General features: G+C 34.4%; 1 protein-coding gene across 4 annotated transcripts in view; it reads right to left on the minus strand.

Moving 5' to 3' along the window:
- The window catches only part of JAK2 (Janus kinase 2), a 267,922-nt gene that overhangs the window by 21,639 nt on the left and 226,795 nt on the right, over positions 1-19,488 (minus strand). For all 4 annotated transcript variants that reach the window (XM_044391265.3, XM_044391264.3, XM_026519241.4 and 1 more), the window contains 8 exons: positions 14,634-14,791; positions 12,744-12,855; positions 10,238-10,424; positions 9,454-9,581; positions 7,019-7,153; positions 5,606-5,693; positions 2,155-2,282; positions 1,264-1,402 (listed from right to left, as the gene is read on the minus strand). In XM_044391265.3, coding sequence (XP_044247200.1) covers positions 1,264-1,402; positions 2,155-2,282; positions 5,606-5,693; positions 7,019-7,153; positions 9,454-9,581; positions 10,238-10,424; positions 12,744-12,855; positions 14,634-14,791 — 1,075 coding nt within the window. The remainder of the gene's footprint in view (positions 1-1,263; positions 1,403-2,154; positions 2,283-5,605; positions 5,694-7,018; positions 7,154-9,453; positions 9,582-10,237; positions 10,425-12,743; positions 12,856-14,633; positions 14,792-19,488) is intronic.

A 19,488-nucleotide genomic window follows, 5' to 3' on the forward strand; every position in this document is an offset into this window, starting at 1 on the left:
TTACGATGTGTAAGTAGTAAAGGTAATGTTAACATCATTCTGAGCTGTTCTAATGATTAAACAGCAGTGGCAATTCTAACTTATACATGAGAAAACAAGGACCAATAGGCAGATGAATGACTGAGTTATACCAAGATACTATGAATACAGAATTGATATAAGTAGTTTCTGCTAAGATCGTGGAATTTCCCAATAAAGTTGCTATGGTCTTTGACCCCATCGGAAAAATGCCATTCAAGGAAGGAGGGAGCAATCTTAAATCCACCTTCTGGTAACCTGGCATGAATACATAGATATAGTAAATAAAATGATATATAAGGATGAAGGATAATCTGTTGCATCTTTTGGTATATTTTGGTAAAGCAAAATGAATCTTTTTGCTGTATAATTAAGAGATTAAACAGTACAGGTTCCTTTCTCTTTAACCATACGAATAAATTTTCTCCTTCTTCATTTTCATTTCAAAGAGTAAAATTTCCCTTAATATAGGTTCTAAGATCCTGTAACATTTTCCGCCCTATTACCTGTTTTCACTGTCAGATAAGCTATCAAGGGTCAATACTGTTGGCTCAAATCAATGCACAAAAGTTGATCAATTTAGAGTCTGCATTTAGAACATTCAATTAGAGAAATTAGCTAAGATAATGAGATACAATTACAACATTATTTGTACCAAAAAAACCCTCTCAACTATGTGACTGAAATTTTTACTTTATTAGTATTAAACAGAAGGCTAATAAACACAAAAGAAAGATTTTTCAAAAAGTTTTTAAAAGTCAGAATTAGCTGGACAATTAAATAAGATCTCAAAGTAGATAATGTATCTTCTCAAATTTTTACTCAGTGACTGAAGAAAGAAAAATTTAGATAATTTACTTGTGGCTCAAAGAATGTATTAGAAAATTTCACATTAAAAATGGATAAAATCTGAACTTCCATTCAAGTAGGGATTAAAACTGTTTTAAACAATCACTTTGCAGTCCATGATAAAATGCCTATAAGAAAGAAAAAATGGACAGAGACTAGGATGTAACTATAACTTAATTTGGACTGCTAAAAATGGTAGTTAAATTTTATTGTTAATCAAGAGCATGTCAATAAAAGAGGTTCAGGAAAAAATTAACAACATGCTTTTTATACTACTGTCCAAGTAGAGATGTAGAATCGCTAGTGGTGTACACCTGAAACTAATGTAACACTGTGGGTCGACTACACTCAAATTAAAAAAAAAAAAAAAGTTAAAGAGATTCCTGTAGTACTTACTGTCCTTTGGCAAAACTGTAATACTAATGCCAGGATCACTAAGTTTGATGAAAGGAGGATTTCCTGTCTTCCTGTCTTCTTCTCTGATAAGCAGAATATTTTTGGCACACACATTTCCATGAATAAGTGCTTTTTCTTCCTATTAAAGTTAAATGTACAGACATTCAAGTATCAATCTACAAATATTTGAAAACTTAGTATATCCAAGGTCCCAACATGGATTTAAAGAAAAAAAAAAAAAGGACAGTGTTAACTAATAAACATTAATTTGGAAGCATGCTTTGAAATAAAGGTCTACGGCAGCACTGTGCTGTTTTACTTTTCAAATGATACAATAACCTATGCCCATAATGAAAAGAATATATTAAAACTACCCAATGTCACTTCACTTTCTAAACCTGAGATTTTAAACAGTACGCATTTCTACACAGTATGTAAATACTGTGTCTGTTTGGCGGGAAGATACGGGCTCACTCTGAGGGGTCTGATCACTGCTGGCCCTCTGGTATTCTGCCTCTATGGCAATACTGCTTTCTCACTGGATATAATGTCCAACTGCCCACAAATACCATAACAAGGGATTTTCTGCTGTCCATAACAAGCACAAGTTTCTGCATATTTTTGATTAAATTCTCTAAACCCAAGTGACACAAACTATAGACTGTTCATCAGTAATGTTAAGAGATTGATGGAATGACAAAACTCTTTCAAAAACATGATTTTACATAAATAAATATATGTCTAAAATAATCTCTTTCATCAACTAACAGATTATTTTAAATGACTCAGCATTTATTTACATATTTCTTGTTCCTGAGTCAAGAACCTTTCTACATTGCTCCATAAGATAGAAAAGTAAGTTCTTGATAAAAAATTATACTTATTACTTACTAGAAAATGCATGGCCCATGCCAACTGTTTAGCCACTTCAAGTTTCCATAATATATTTATAGAATTTTTATTCTTTTTCAGATATGTATCTAATGATCCAAATTTTACAAACTCTTGAACCAGAATATCTGCATTAAAATATAAAAATAAAAGGCTCAAGTACACACACAATAAAAATATATATAATTTTAAACTTTTATAAATATACAGTTACATGTGGGTATTACAGGTAAAGAGATTACATTATGCAAAATTCACTAATGAAAAGAAAGCTTAACAGCTATATACCATTGTATTTTGGGGTTTAGTTTATTCACAACAGCAAGATACATGAATTTAAACAATTACATATACACAATACTATATATAATTACATATATTACATAATTATATATAACATATAATAAATATTATAAGCTTATACTGTCATTACCATAATGTTACTATATATTTTTATATTTACATATACATAATATTACTCCAGCATACCTTTCTGTATTAGTACCGAATTACAGCTGCTTCTTTTAAACAGATGAAAATTTCTCACCAAGTTAATTTCTCTTCCATGAAACTACAGTAATGTCCCCTGCTTATCCGTGGTTTTGCTTTCCATGGTTTCAGCTACCCATAGTCAACAAGTTCAGAAGCAGATGATCTCTTTCCAACTTACTGTCAGGAGGTGATAACCTAATGCTGTGTCACAGTGCCTACCTACGTCATTCACCTCACTGCATCTCAGCACATATGCATTTTAACATCTCACATCATCACAAGACAAAGAAGTGTGAGTACAGTATAAATATATTTTGAGAGAGACCACATTCACATAAACTTTTATTACAGTAGATTGTTAAAACTGTTCTATTTTATTAATACTTATTGTTGTCATCTCTTATTGTGCCTAATTTATGAAGTAAGCTTTATCACAGGTATGTATGTATAGGAAAAAACTTCATGCATATAAGACTGGGTACTATCCTCAGTTTCAGGCATCCACTGCGGGGTCTTGGAACAATATGCTGCAGATAAGGAGGGAATACTGCATTTAGGTATCAAAACTTCCTGAAATTCTTCTTCTACACATAAAAATTTATAGCAATGTCTACTCTTGCAGGCATTAAGGAGAATTTGAGTTTGAACTCCATTCACCCTTTTAATTTATGCTGCAAAAAAGCAAAACTTAGTTTTGCATTATCTTTAGAAGTGTATTTTAAATACACTATTAAGATATATTTTGCTTCTAAAAACAGTCCTGACTACCTTTAAAGCAGATAAAAATTTCCAGCCCTGCTGGTATGGACCAAGGTCCTGAGAGCCAAGACTGTTTCTACATTAAGACATGCTGTTTAATAACTGAACTGGGTGTAGGGTTTATTTATAGTCATCTAGTATTAATTTGTAAACAGTAAGCTCAGGTTCTCAATTTCAAATCTAAATTTATTGAGATTAGTTTATGGTTTCTAACGCATAAACAATAAGTTATACAAATGAGAAAAAAAAAGGATTTGGATTTTTTAATTATAAAAATGGAAAATTAAGATAAAATAAAAACCCAAAAAAATTCAAGCAAAAAATTTAAACATGGCATCACGATGTATATATCTTTAAAGAAACTCTGACAGACTTTCACACCATAATCCATGTTAGTTCCTGGCCCAGTAAGTTAAGTGCCTATATTTCACACATGCCTATGTTTCAAATTTGTTTCAAAATGAATAATCTTGGGACACCTGGGTGGCTCAGCCGGTTAAGCATCTGCCTTCAGCTCAGGTCATGATCCTGGAGTGCCAGGACTGAGTCCCACGTGAGGCTCCCCACTCAACGAGGAATCTGCTTCTCCCTCTTCCTCTGCCCCTCGCCCTGCTTGTGTGCTCTCTCTCCTCTCTCCCTCTCTCTCATATAAATAAATAAAACCTTTAAAAAAATGAAATAAAATGCATGATCTTGGGGCACCTGGGTGGCTCAGTTGGTCAACCCTCTGACTCCTGACTTCAGCTCAGGTCATGATCTCAGGGCTGTGTGATCGAGCCCTGCGTTGAGCCCGGAGTCAGGCTCTGTGCTAGGCATGGAGCCTGTTCAGGATTGTCTCTCCCCCTCTCCCTTGGCCCCTTCCTCCCACAAATAAAAATAAAAATAAAATAAAAATAAATAAAATGTGTGATCTTACCTCAAATTGTGATTCTGCTTGATCTAATATTAAAATTACTTAGTTCACACTTGGTATATAACAACTTTGTTGTTAGTAACAAAAATTAGTGACTTTGGACCTTGCTGGGTAACTAAAACAAATTTAATGAATGTTTTGTTGCCCAAAGTTAATTTAGAGAACAATCTATATACCAATAATTAAGTACTGACCACAGGTAAATTTATGTCATGGCAAGTGTCAAAAAAAGAAATAAAAGAAAAAAAATAAATATCTAAGAGTTACAATGAACAAAAGTTTAATAAAACCTTTTACACGGCATTTAAGACCTATAACATTTCACAGATACCACTGATTATCATGTCTCATTATTTTATGTGTCATAAAAGAAAAAAATTAAATTATGACATGTCATTGATTATATCACACTTCCCATTTACAGGTATTTTTAAATGTGAAAAAAGTGTATCACAGAATCAATGAAATAAATATAAAAGCATGCATAAGAACTGGAATTACATGCTCTGAAACACTGTTTTCAAAGTTTTTTTTAAAAAATGTATTCTTTCTTCCCCAAAATGGAAAATTATGAGAAATATCAATAAATTAAAAAGATAAATACAGAACTACTCTAGTTGGGAATAAGTGAGAAGTCTCCACAACTGTAGTTAGATTTACTCTTACTTCATCAACCCCGAGGCACCTGAAATACCTCCACAGAACAGACTTGAAAATCACTGCCTTTGAAAGACTGTCAATTTTCAAAGATATGAAGAAATGTTACATAAGTATGGATGCATATTTAATCCACATTATTAATGGAAAAAGAATTACATAAGTAATTTTCTGAATGTAAACTTCATGAGTTTTTATGAACAGTCTAAATTTAGACACAGAATATATCAAATATCAACATCATTTTAGTCGTTTCATTAAAACTTCAGTCTATCATTTATTTATATATATATATTTATAATTCTAAAAAGCCATAATCAGTATTGCTATGGTTACCAGGAAAGTTGTAAGACATTTGTTTACTCTAACACTCTACTGTTTGTGCATTTTAACGTAAGGTACATTAACTATTTTCTGCATTTTACTTTCATTCACTGGTTTCCTTTTTTTTTTTTTTTAGAAGACATAACTGAACAGTTTTCGATATTTTTGGTTTCAACAATATTTAAGTCTTCTTAAATTATGGTTTATAGTGATACTTAGTTATGATCCTGAAACTGAATTTTCTATATAGACAAAAACAGATGCTCTGAGAAGGCATAACATTAAGCAGTCTGTAGTTTTACTTACTCTCCTCCCCACAGACACATACTCCATAATTTAAAACCAGATGCTTGTGAGAAAGCTGGCTCATCATGCTTGCTGCTTCAAAGAAAGACTAAGGAAAAGAACAACATACAAAAATGCAAAAGAATTATTGTTTGTGTCTATAAATGTTCATAGGTCAGAAAGATACTGTCTGCTGTAAGAGACATGCACGTTCTCCTATCCTCAGCAGGACTACAGATAAGGCTACAACATGCTTTGGTTTCCTTATATGGACCTGCGACGGCTAACAACCTTGATGCGATGCTAGAGTTCATTCTGAGGAAACCCCTGAGTTAGCCTGGAATAAGAGACAGCAAAGAAAGAGAGAGCAATGGCGGTACAGGGCAACACGAATGCTGTAGGAGCAACGGCCCTGGACCCCTAGCACCTGGGGTGGAGCACGGAGGCGGACACCAGAGACAGTGCTAAGGACTCAAGTAAATGGATGAGAGCTTCAAATAACTTCTCAAAGGATTAAGAATGATCTCTGTGCAGATAAAATATCATGACAATTACGTCAGGAGACCGGCATGGTATTAGTATCACTCTAACTCAACCAACCTTTGACTAGAACTTCTGGGTACAGTTGTTGAAGTTCACAATCACCAACACTGTGGTATTCTGGATTAGAAAAACTCTCACTCGGACGTTTCACGTCACCTTCCACTAATATCACGTAAGACATTTTAAGACATGTCATTAAGACATTTTAAATGTTTGTTTCGTCGTGTTTGGTGATGCCTTGCTACGTGAAGGACCCTGGCAACTAACAACTGGCTTTCTGCTGGCTAGCATCTCTAGAGGATGCCCAGAGGCACCCATATTTCACCTACAGTGTTCCTTAGTACAGTGCCTTTCAAAATTCTTTTTAAAAATAAACTGCGAAGGAAATCTGTGGAACCCATAAAACTTTGGAGAGCCAAGTTTGAAAGCTCCTGCCTTAATATATGCAGAGATGTAGTAATACCCATAATACAAGGCTAAGAGTAATTAGTTTGGAAATAAGTTATTATAAAAGAAAATTCTAGGGATGCCTGGGTGGCTCAACTGGTTAAGCGTCAGCCTTCGGCTCAGGTCATGATCCCAGGGTCCTGGGATCAAGTCCCACGTCAGGCTCCCTGCTCAGTGGGGAGCCTGCTTTTCTCTTTGCCTGCTGCTCCCCCTGCTTACGCGCGCTCTCTCTCTCTCTCTGACAAATAAACAAAATCTTTAAAAAAAAAAATTCTGTAAGTTTCTATAGCCTCCCCCAGAAAGCATCCTTAGAAAGGTACTTGCTATATATACTTTTTAAAAATTGCAGTTTTGAAAAGCTGCATCCATGAATGTGTTGTGTCAATATGGGAGCATATGTTTAAATATCAGAAACTACATGAGCTATATAAAGAATATACATACCTCTGAGTAGTTTCTGTGTGCTTTATCCAGAACTTTTAAAAGAACTTCTGTTTCATGGAGTTGACCATAGTCTCCTACTTCTCTTCTTATACCTTTAAAAATTTTTGTAAAAGTGCCTTGACCAAGGCTTTCATTCTTCAAAAGATAAAAGGGAAAAAAAGAATGAGTAAAGATGAAAAAAGATGTAGGAATTAGGAAGTATGTGTAATGACACAGGGTTTTTAAAAATCCATGAGCAAATATTAATTGTATTCTGTAATAAAAGACAGAATAGAAGGATTAATGAATAAAGTGCATTTCGGTTCCACCATGTTCTTAAACCCCCTGAAATTAACTATCATTATCACTTTTCCATAGTGTCAGTGTTTACCCACACTTATTTACATATGAATATTTTTCTTTGTTTGCCTTTCATGATAGAGAAAGGCAGTACAGTATGGTCTGTGGAAGTACAATGGAGACTGGTCCCTACCCCACTTGCTAGCTGTGTGACCTTGGACAGGCTACTGTACCTCTCTCTGCTGCAGCTGTCCTGGTCTCCTCATTTGAGGAACAGGGGTAATCACTTTTCCCTATTATTGTTATGAACAATAAATGAACGAATACATGAAAGCACTGAGTACAGTTGAGGACACATAGTAAATGCTCAGTAAGTGTTGGTCATTACTACTATTACTAGTATTTCTTGCACATCCTTACAAAATAATTGTTGAAAGACTGTGCTCTGAAGCGGGGCTGCCCGTGTTCAAACTGAAGTTCTACTGTTTCTAGTTGTGTGATATTAGGTCATGGAGCAACTCCTTGTTTGCTGTTACTCACGTGAGGATGCCTGTCTTTATAATTCTGTATAATTATCTACTGTTCCCTTATTTGACTCAGACATCATTTGGTCTTTCTCATTCCCCTCTCCATGTCCCTTAGTCTCTCTTTCATAATTTCCATTTCTTCCTCCCTATCTGCTGCATCTGAATATTTTTCAGGTCTATTTTGCAATTCACTAATTCTCCCTTCAACCATGAGTAATCTGCCTTCTAACCTATTTTGTTTTAATGTCAATGAGCATATTTTTTCATTTCTATACTTTCTTCCTCCAAATTGTTCTGGTCTTTTTGATAATATCTTGATTCTCTTCCACGTTTTCAATTCCATTTGTATCTTTAAATACATATTCATATATGTTGTACATATATATGTATTTAAACATTTATATGTCAATTTGAAAAGTCTGTTTTATGAAGTTCTTGGAGGTCTCATTTTGATGTTTGTTGGTCTGCTGACTCTTGCTTAATTTAATCCTGAGTTATTTCCCTGTATGTTTTAAAATTTTTGACTAACAGCTCATGTTTAGAGTAGTTTATCTGAGGGGATCTGGGATGACCCAGGTCAAGAGTAAGTTCTTCCAAAAAGATTTTGTATTTGCTTCTTCCAAGCATCACAGGGTACTACTAGGAGAATACCACTTTTTATTTTAATTTATTGGCTTAGGGTTTTTCAGACTATGCAGATGGTATAAAGAAATCTAAACTGAAAAGATTACAGTTACAAATTCTCAGGAGGGACTTTTTGCCAAGAGCCCAACTAAAACAGAACTCCTTTTCTTCTTTTTCTAGTGGGTCAATTTTTCAGAATCCATGTTGTTTCACTGAGGATGCGTTTACTTGAGGGTTAAAACAGATGGTCTCGCTTTTAACTCCTGGTCTTGTGCAGGTCTTAAGGCTTGGCCCTTCTTTGTGTTGCTTTTAGATCTTAATTCCCTCCATCAGTGAAACTAATCCCGACCCCCGGACATCATCCCGCAGCCTGAACATCAGCTCTTATGTACTCTTTGTTGTCAGTTCCTTCTTTATTTTTAACCCCTTGCATTTCCCTTACTTTCCTGAGAACTTCAGAATGAAGCATGAGAGACTATGGACTCTGAGAAACAAACTGAGGGCTTCAGAGGGGAGGGGGGTTGGGGGAATGGGATAGGCTGGTGATGGGTAGTAAGGAGGGCACGTACTGCATGGTGCACTGTGTGTTATACCCAACTAATGAATCATTGAACTTTACATCAAAAAAAAAATTAAATTTAATTTAAAAAAATAAAATAAATCATTGCAACAACAATAAAAAAAAGAATTAAGACACAGGTCTTTTGTAGACAAAGATTTTTAATTTTTAATTTTTAACTTAAGATTCATAAAGGAATATTTTTAAATTCTTAAGAAGAGAATAAAATTCCATTCTTAAAATAATTAGTTTTGCTAATTTCTAACTCGTTTGATAATCACATTTACACAAGAAATAAAAATATTTAAACTGAAATAAATTTTTGAATTTATAGGTTATAACAGAATAATTCTAAATGTCACATGAATGCAATGTGGGATAGGAAATTAAGAAAAGAGTTGCTTTAAAAGGACAAAAAAGACAATAATTAGCATCTAATGACTTACAAACATCAAATCTTCATTTCTGATTTTGTGAAACACCATTTGGTTCACATTATTATGCCTCTGTAATGTTGGTGATGTTGGAACATCAGAAACACCATTGGTTCTGAAGACCAGAAGGTTTGATTTATCTGTTTAAAAAAAAAAAAACAATGAAAAAATGTATATAACCAAAACACACTGAGGATATAAACTGCTCCAAAGGAGTAAAATAAAATGTGTTCTATATATAAGAAACACTTAACAACTTATTGTTAATTTTTTTAATAAATTTATTTTAGGAATTTACTCATTGCACTTTGATGTATTTTAACCAGTTTTTTCAAACATTCAAAATTGTAATGATTTCCTTAACTAATACAATTCATCATGAATAATTTAATAATTTTTAATAAACCTGTTACTTCAAGGGATTTCCAATCTTACTATCTTTATTTTAAAACTATAGAAATTAAAATTCTAAAAGAGTATGAAAGTTTTTACTTAGAACAACATATGAGAATTTGGTAGTGGAGTCTTCCAGTTCAATAAGTGACGGATTTTGTACCATGCAGTTACCATTTCTTAGACGCCATTTCAGAATTATAGAATTTCAGGTCACGTCTAGACAACCTAAATCAAACTGAACAATTCTATCTGACGATGCTTATATAAGAGAATGAGACAAAATTTGGTTTTTGGAGCTGCTTCTTTTATATTTCCTTTGACAGCAATATACTGAAGATGCCTTCTACCATATACACAATCCATGACCAGTATTTTACAACTAACAAGAAAATTATTTTACCTTTCAACTTTGGGGGACAGCATTTAGTAAACTGGAAAATTATACTGTCTGAGCGAACAGTTTCCATTTGGTAGCAATTCAAAAGATCTTTAAGATTACTGAAGTTCTTCTTGGTTCCACTGAGGTTGTATTCTCCATTCTCATTTTTCGTAATCAAACAGTGCTTATATTCAATGACATTTTCTCGCTATATAAGTTTAATTATAAAGAGACAGAGGGCAAAATTACAATGGTCAAAACAGTAATTACTGTGACAAAAATGTTATCATAAAACCAGCCAAGAGAACATTTAGACATTTGAGCTGTGAATCCTAACACAGTACTGGTATAAGGTGATAGGAGTGCCCGGTTCCTCAAAAAGGTATCTAATCTGATTATAATTATGTACCCTACCATAAATGGCTTAACAGTTGATTTTCTTAAAAAGCCAGTAAGAAAGCAATGATAATTAACAATAGTAATACCATCCTTAACAGTTTTTCATCATTTACAAGATAAAATCTAAAACTATTTTAGAACATGAGGACTTCCATGAGCTGGCTTCTGATTCCATCCATCTCCAACTTCACTTTCTGCCAGTACCAACATACAACCTATGTTCTAGGTATACTAAGCGACTTTAAAAATTTCAAGCAAACGCCATGTTGTTTCATGCCTTGATAAATGTACACGCTAGGGGCGCCTGGGTGGCACAGCGGTTAAGCGTCTGCCTTCGGCTCAGGGCGTGATCCCGGCGTTCTGGGATCGAGCCCCACATCAGGCTCCTCCGCTGTGAGCCTGCTTCTTCCTCTCCCACTCCCCCTGCTTGTGTTCCCTCTCTCGCTGGCTGTCTCTATCTCTGTTGAATAAATAAATAAAATCTTTAAAAAAAAAAAATGTACACGCTAACTCTCTGCCTATGAATATACATTCTCTCCTTCTGAGCAATGGACTTTTAGACATTTCTTAACACTCAGTTCAAGTACCATCTTTTCTGCGAGGTCCTTCCTAACAACCCTTCTTAACAACCATCTCAAAAGCAAAGGTGATTACCCAATCATTGTGCCACTACTGTATCTGCACAGTTACCTCTCATACGCTGATTTTAATATTCTTCAGCTTTTCAATGTTTGTTTTATGTACTATACTATGAACTTCTTCATCCATTTTTTGAGCTTATTAGTATATTCAACTTCCTTGGAACCATTTATAAAATAAGTCCTTCCCACCCTAAAAGTGCTTGCCTGGACACCTCGTTGGCTCAGTCAGTTAAGCGGCAGCTCAGGTCATGATCTCAGGGTCCTGGGATGGAGTCCCGCATCAGGTTCCCTGCTTCTCCCTCTCTCTCTCTGTCCCTCTCCCTGTGCTCACTCTCTCTCTCTGTCTCAAATAAATAAATAAAATCTTAAAAAAAATAAAGCACTTTCTTACTGGTAACCCTTTCTGTTATTGTCTACATTTGTCTATAATGAATAATTACAATGATCAATTTAATACTTTTTAAGTATATCTTCCTACTTTTTCCAAAAGATACATTTCTTAAAGCAGGGTTATATCATATACTCTTTAATATAACAGCCCTCATACTAGGCTGAGCAAATATAGTAAACATAAAAAAATACATTTTGAATTGATAACTGAATATAATGGACTGTTACATATTACAGTAAAAAGATACAATGTAATTAGGATAGATTATTAGTATTATACAGTGCTAAATGTATTGAGTAACCTACCTTATGTATTTATGGACAATTAATCTACTCTATATGCTAATATGAAAGAATTTTCTAAAAATTAAAATAATTGAATAACCAAATCCTTACTTTCTATATTTTTGAAGAGTAAGATAAATTTTGGAAGCTGCTATAAGGTTTCTCAAGATTTATACCACGAAACTGCCTTATAAGTGATAGTATCTTTTTAAATATTTTGGGTAATAAACAGTTTTAGACAAGATCCAAAATTATCTGTATCAACAGTGTGGTTTTATTGTAGTTTTATCCTTAAGATATACACAATGTAGAGCATTATTCTTAATACTGGAAAACCACTAGTTAAAAGTGCTATGTTTGTTATTGACCTATTTCACTCTAATCCTGTAACCATCACCAGTCAAAGCAAAATTTGCTTTTGATTCATTTAATTCTATGTGTTTTGGTAAAGATCTTCATTTTTGTAAAAAGAGACTTGAAGAGACTTGAAAAAATAGTAACATCCAAATATCAAAAAATAAAATAAATTCCAAATAAAGATATTATAAAGAATTTCATATTTTTATATAAATCCTAGAAATTATATCTTGTTTACTGATACAGAATCCCTGAGGTAAACTAAGCATTATTATGCTAAGTTACCATATCCAGAGTTATAACTCTGAGTATTAAAAAAAGACACAGTGGTAGATCAATATGAAGGGGAAATTACACAGACTAAATAAAGATGTTACCTTTGCCAGAGGAGGCGAGTAGAATGGGAAATAAAATTAAAAGAAAAAAAGATGTTACCATTAATGTGAAATACTGACCTCGACAGCAAAAGTCAGAAAATACTTATTAAAGTCCTTAGGACTGCATCGAAGTACATAGAGTCCAGTCTGATTACCTGCTTTCTTCAGTTTACTGATGGCGAAATCCATTCTAAAGGCAAAGAAGTTACTTGAATGATAATGTGCAAGTGCCATGATATTAAGACCAAAATGTCATCTAAGAGATCAAAAGTCAGATCTAGAAGTCTCAGAATTTTTATGTTTCCTCTACTTTATATGTTTATCAGTTATCTTACAAGGACAAACATTGCAGCACCAAGCTATTTTGCAATAAGTTCAAACCAATTCAATGATTTTAAAAACAAATAAAAGGTATTAATACAACACACAAAATCACTAAGAACATTTCATTCATTTGTATTTTCTGCCTTCTAATTAAAAATTTAGTATTTTAAAACCATACTCACTCCCATAAAACCTCATTTAACCATGCAAACAATATATTGTAAAACACTTATGTCTCTTCTACCATGTGAATTACTAATATAAAAATTTATATGCATTATTTTAACATTTAATATAATGCCAAAGTGTAATAGAAGACCTATGGCAAGTGACAAAGACTACTGATTTTCAAAATGTGCTATATGTTTTATTGAAGCTGAACACCTTGAAAGAAAAGTCAAAATGTAATCTATATGAAAGCAGGAAAAATCCGTTTCATTCATTACTGTATTTCTCATACATAAACCAGCGTAACATATTAGGTACTCAGTAAATGTTCTATAAATAAATGAAAGAATGCTTGACGTATGGATAAATAACACATGAATGAATGAATAGTAGGAGTTTTTAAATACTAAACACCTAAGTTATAGAATGTTCAAGTAGTGTAACTTTTTTATAACAATACTTATTATTAAACAGGTAAGAGGTATAGACAGAATCAAGTCTTAAACATCAGTCAGGATATGTTTCTGCAAATATTTAATTAAGGGTAGGTTAAGGCCTACAAACCCAGACTACTTCTGCTCAAGGCTTTCAAGCCTGGTGCCAATCGCTAAGTATATACTGGCTGACAGATAACTAGGACTTGGGCAAAACAGACATTATGCACGATAGTTGGCTTTATCCAGTATTAAAGTAAAGGTCTACAACTGTGCAGATCTGTATGGTAGCTAGTAGCCACAGGTTGCTATTTAAATACAAAGTTACTAAATTAAATTTAAAAATCCAGTTCCTCAGGGCATGTGGGTGGCTTAGTCAGTTAAGCATCTGACTCCTGATTTCAGCTCAGTCTTGATCTCAGGGTTGTGAGTTCAAGCCTCACCCAGCATGGAGCCTACTTAAAAAAAATTGATAAATAAATAAATTAAAATTCATTTCCTCAGTTACACTAGTGGCTACTGTATTACACAGCAGAGAAATAGAAGATCTTCATTTTCATCTTGCAGAAAGTACTACACAGGATTAGTCTTAGAAATAGGGATATCATATACATCTTGTATTCAAAGCTTTGAGTAGAAGGAGCTGGATTATCCAAAAATAATAATGGTTATCAAATTTTGCATTGCGGTTCCTCTGCAGTATTTCAAGATTAATGAAATATAAATTAGAGGATTTTTTTAAAAAAATTAACACCTGAGAATTACTTAAACGCACCGAGGCAACAAAATGTCAGACTGTACAATTTAGAAGTATTATAGATTGGGATACAGATTGCAAATGATATTCTAAATAATTCTACTTATTATGTAAACTGATTGACTTTTGTTTAAAAAAAAAAAAAAAGAAATTTCAGTCACATTAAGGTAGTATTTTGTTCCTCAACTCCTAAACTTATGTGTATCATTTCACTATATAAAATTCTTTTTGTCAGTATCTCATTGACTTTTTTAAAAATTTACTTTTAAAGTCAGTATTACTCACAAAATTGGGCCATGACAGTTGCTTTGTATATTTTCAAGGACCATTGGAGGTGCTACTTCTTTACAGAGGTAATGATGTGCGTCTGCAGTTAATCTATAATAGCCATCAATTAATGACACAAAGGACAAAGCTTCTCTTAATGAGCTAAGTTCAATTTCCTAAACAGAGAAAAGAAAAGGAAATAATAAGTATCATTTAAAAAGTCAACTGCAGGGTGCCTGGGTAGCGCAGTCATTAGGCGTCTGCCTTCGGCTAAGGGCATGATCCCAGCGGGATCGAGTCCCACATAGGGCTCCTCCGCTGGGAGCCTGCTTCTTCCTCTCCCACTCCCCCTGCTTGTATTCCCTCTCTCGCTGGCTGTCTATCTCTGTCAAATAAATAAATTTTTTTAAAAATCTTTAAAAAATTAAAAAATAAAAAAGTCAACTGCATGTTACATACTGAAAATTCTCTTCACTTCATGTTGTTAGATTAATTCCCCTAAATTAATTTTCTTCTAAATTGCTCAAATGTCTTTTATGGTTCCCAATTACCCAATCTGAATTATAAATTCTTGTGTATGATATTTAAGACCCTCTCAAATATGAGCTTATCACATCTTTCCAGTTCACTTTTCATCCATGATTTAACTATATTTTCCAATAACCCTACTAGACAAATATGTCAGTCATCTCAATTAGAAGTCTATCTAATCTGATATAAAAGTTGGTCCTAATTAGAAATAATGAGCATTTATTTTTACATACGAACTATACATTGCTAAGGTTAAAACATGCATCCTATAAGTTCAAAGGTATATAGTATAAACCAAAATCATATATAGGTATGTTATGATTGTATCCTACATACATAAGTGAGCATATAATCAGTCTAAAATGCAACATCTAATTTAATGGAAAAACACCTTATTTAATGGAAGAAGCAACTTCTCCTAAAAATCAGGAATAAGATAGAAAGCCCAGTACTTAATAATGCATTGCATTGTATTTAATTAACATAATTAGGCCACAGAAAGAAATATAAGAATAGAAATTGGAAACAAGGAGGTAAAACTATCTCAATTTGCAGATTACATGACTGTATACTTGAGGAACCCAAAAGAGGACAACTATAAAACTACTACAACACAAAGATAATTCATTAAGATAGCAGGATACAAAAAAGAGTTTCCACATACATAAAAAATAGTCGATTAGACTATATAATGAAAAAAAATAGCCTCATTTATACCAGCACACACACACACAAGTAGTATCTAGGATTAAACTTCACCAAAAAATGTGCAAAATCATTTTTAGAAAAACTTCAAAACACTATTGTTAAAATGCAACTTTTTATTTGAATACAGAGATTTACCATGTTCTTGGATAGGAAAATTCAACATCATAAAGTTGTAAAAATCCTCCCTAAATTAATTTTCTAATTAGTCACAATCCCAACAAAAATACCAACAGGTACCGGCAGAAAAACAAGACAAATAAGAGACTCAGAAAACCAGGAGTCCAAGAAAAGAGAGACAAGATAATTCCCAGGATGATAAGAGAAGGAAGCCCAAGGATTACAGCTGTGCATGGTCTAAAGAGCTTCCAGTCCAGATGAGATAGCAAAACCAGTGATCAAGAAGGGACTTTTCCAGGAAAGAAACAGAAGTGATATAATGTTTGACTATGTGAAAGCTAGTGAAAGCTAGAGAAGTGAGCTACTTCGTAGAGTTCTCACAGGGAATAGAACAAGATACAGAGAAAAGACAGATACAAAGGAAAAAAAGTTGAAGTAATGATTAACCCCCAGAAAAACAAAAGCTTGCACAAGAATGGAAATGTGATTACAGAATACTACTTGCCTCAGCAGTGAACAATACTTAGTCATAATGAGAACACAGAATACAGTCTTATACCAAAAAGCATAATGAGAGGAGTGTGTGATGTAGCAGAACTATAATAGGTATTTACCTAACACAATTAGGCCATAAAAATAGGTACTTGGGATGCCTGGGTGGCTCAGTTGGTTAAGGGTCCAACTCTAGATTTTGGCTCAAGACATGACCTCAGGGTTGTGAGACTGAGCCCATGTCCAGCTCCACACTGGGCATGGAGCTTGCTTAAGATTTTCTCCCTCTCCCAATATTACCTTGATCCCCAAACCAGGCAAAGACCCCCTCAAAAAGGAGAATTACAGACCGATTTCCCTAATGAATATGGACGCCAAAATCCTCAACAAGATACTTGCTAATAGAATCCAACAGTTCATTAAAAGGATTATCCACCACGATCAAGTGGGATTCATACCTGGGATGCAAGCGTGGTTCAATATTCGCAAATCAATCAGCGTGATACATCATATCAACAAGAAAAGACTCAAGAACCATATGATCCTCTCAATCGATGCCGAAAAAGCATTTGACAAAATACAGCATCCTTTCCTGATTAAAACCCTTCAGAGTGTAGGAATAGAAGGTACATTTCTCAATCTCATAAAAGCCATCTATGAAAAGCCTACTGCAAATATTATTCTCAATGGGGAAAAGCTGGAAGCCTTTCCCTTAAGATCAGGAACACGACAAGGATGCCCACTCTCGCCACTATTATTCAACATAGTACTAGAAGTCCTTGCAACAGCAATCAGACAACAAAAAGGGATCAAAGGTATTCAAATCGGCAAAGAAGAAGTCAAAATGTCTCTCTTCGCAGACGACATGATACTCTATATGGAAAACCCAAAAGAAGCCACTCCCAAACTATTAGAAGTTATAGAGCAATTCAGTAACGTGGCGGGATACAAAATCAATGCTCAGAAATCAGTTGCATTTCTGTACACGAATAACGAGAACGAAGAAAGAGAAATCAGGGAATCCATTCCATTTACAATAGCACCAAAAACCATACGTTACCTTGGAATTAACTTAACCAGAGACGTAAAGGACCTTTATTCTAGAAACTATAAATCACTCTTAAAAGACATTGAGGAAGACATAAAAAGATGGAAAGATATTCCATGCTCATGGATTGGAAGAATTAACATAGTTAAAATGTCCATGCTACCCAGAGCAATCTACACTTTCAATGCTATCCCGATCAAAATACCGAGAACGTTTTTCAAAGAACTGGAACAAATAGTCCTTAAATTTGTATGGAACCAGAAAAGACCCCGAATCTCCAAGGAACTGTTGAAAAGGAAAAACAATGCTGGGGGCATCACAATGCCGGATTTCGAGCTGTACTACAAAGCTGTGATCACAAAGACAGCATGGTACTGGCACAAAAACAGACACATAGACAAATGGAACAGAATAGAGAGCCCAGAAATGGACCCTCAGCTCTTTGGGCAACTAATATTTGATAAAGCAGGAAAAAACATCCGGTGGGAAAAAGACAGTCTCTTCAATAAATGGTGCTGGGAAAATTGGACAGCTACATGCAAAAGAATGAAACTTGACCACTATCTCACACCATACACAAAAATAAACTCCAAATGGATGAAAGACCTCGATGTGAGACAGGAATCCATCAAAATTCTAGAGGAGAACATAGGCAGCAACCTCTACGACATCGGCCAAAGCAACCTTTTTCATGACACATCCCCAAAGGCAAGAGAAACAAAAGATAAAATGAATTTATGGGACTTCATCAAGATTAAAAGTTTCTGCACATCCAAGGAAACAGTCAGAAAAACTAAGAGGCAGCCCACGGAATGGGAGAAGATATTTGCAAATGACACTACAGATAAAGGACTGGTATCCAAGATCTACAAAGAACTTCTCAAACTCAATACACGAGAAACAAATAAACAAATCAAAAAATGGGCAGAAGATATGAACAGACACTTTTCCAATGAAGACATACAAATGGCTAACAGACACATGAAAAAATGTTCAAAATCATTAGCCATCAAGGAAATTCAAATCAAAACCACACTGAGATACCACCTTACGCCAGTTAGAATGGCAAAAATAGACAAGGCAAGAAACAACAATTGTTGGAGAGGATGTGGAGAAAGGGGATCCCTCCTACATTGTTGGTGGGAATGCAAGTTGGTACAGCCACTCTGGAAAACCGTGTGGAGGTCCCTTAAAAAGTTAAAAATTGAGCTACATTATGATCCAGCCATTGCACTACTGGGTGTTTACCCTAAAGATACAGACGTAGTGAAGAGAAGGGCCATATGCACCCCAATGTTCATAGCAGCAATGTCCACAATAGCTAAATCGTGGAAGGAACCGAGATGCCCTGCAACAGATGACTGGATTAAGAAGTTGTGGTCCATATATACAATGGAATATTACTCAGCAATCAGAAAGAATGAGTTCTCAACATTTGCTACAACATGGACGGCACTGGAGGAGATAATGCTTAGTGAAATAAGTCAAGCAGAGAAAGACAACTATCATATGATTTCTCTCATCTATGGAACATAAGAACTAGAATGATCAGTAGGGGAAGAAAGGGATAAAGAAAGGGGGGGTAATCAGAAGGGGGAATGAAACATGAGAGACTATGGACTATGAAAAACAAACTGAGGGCTACAGAGGGGAGGGGGGTGGGGGAATGGGATAGACCGGTGATGGGTAGTAAGGAGGGCACATATTGCATGGTGCACTGGGTGTTATACACAACTAATGAATCATCGAGCCTTACATCGAAAACCGGGGATGTACTGTATGGTGACTAACATAATATAATAAAAAATCATTATTAATAAAAAAAAAAAAAAAAAAAGATTTTCTCCCCTCCCTCCGCCCCTCCCCACCCCTACTCAAGCTCTCTCTCTCTCTCTCTCAAAAAAAAATTTTTTTTTAAATAGGTACTAAAAAAGATAATGTTAAAAGACTGGGGAATTATAAATCTGTACATCAAAG

Source organism: Ursus arctos, unplaced genomic scaffold (assembly GCF_023065955.2).
Source record: "Ursus arctos isolate Adak ecotype North America unplaced genomic scaffold, UrsArc2.0 scaffold_33, whole genome shotgun sequence".
Lineage (NCBI taxonomy): Eukaryota > Metazoa > Chordata > Mammalia > Carnivora > Ursidae > Ursus > Ursus arctos.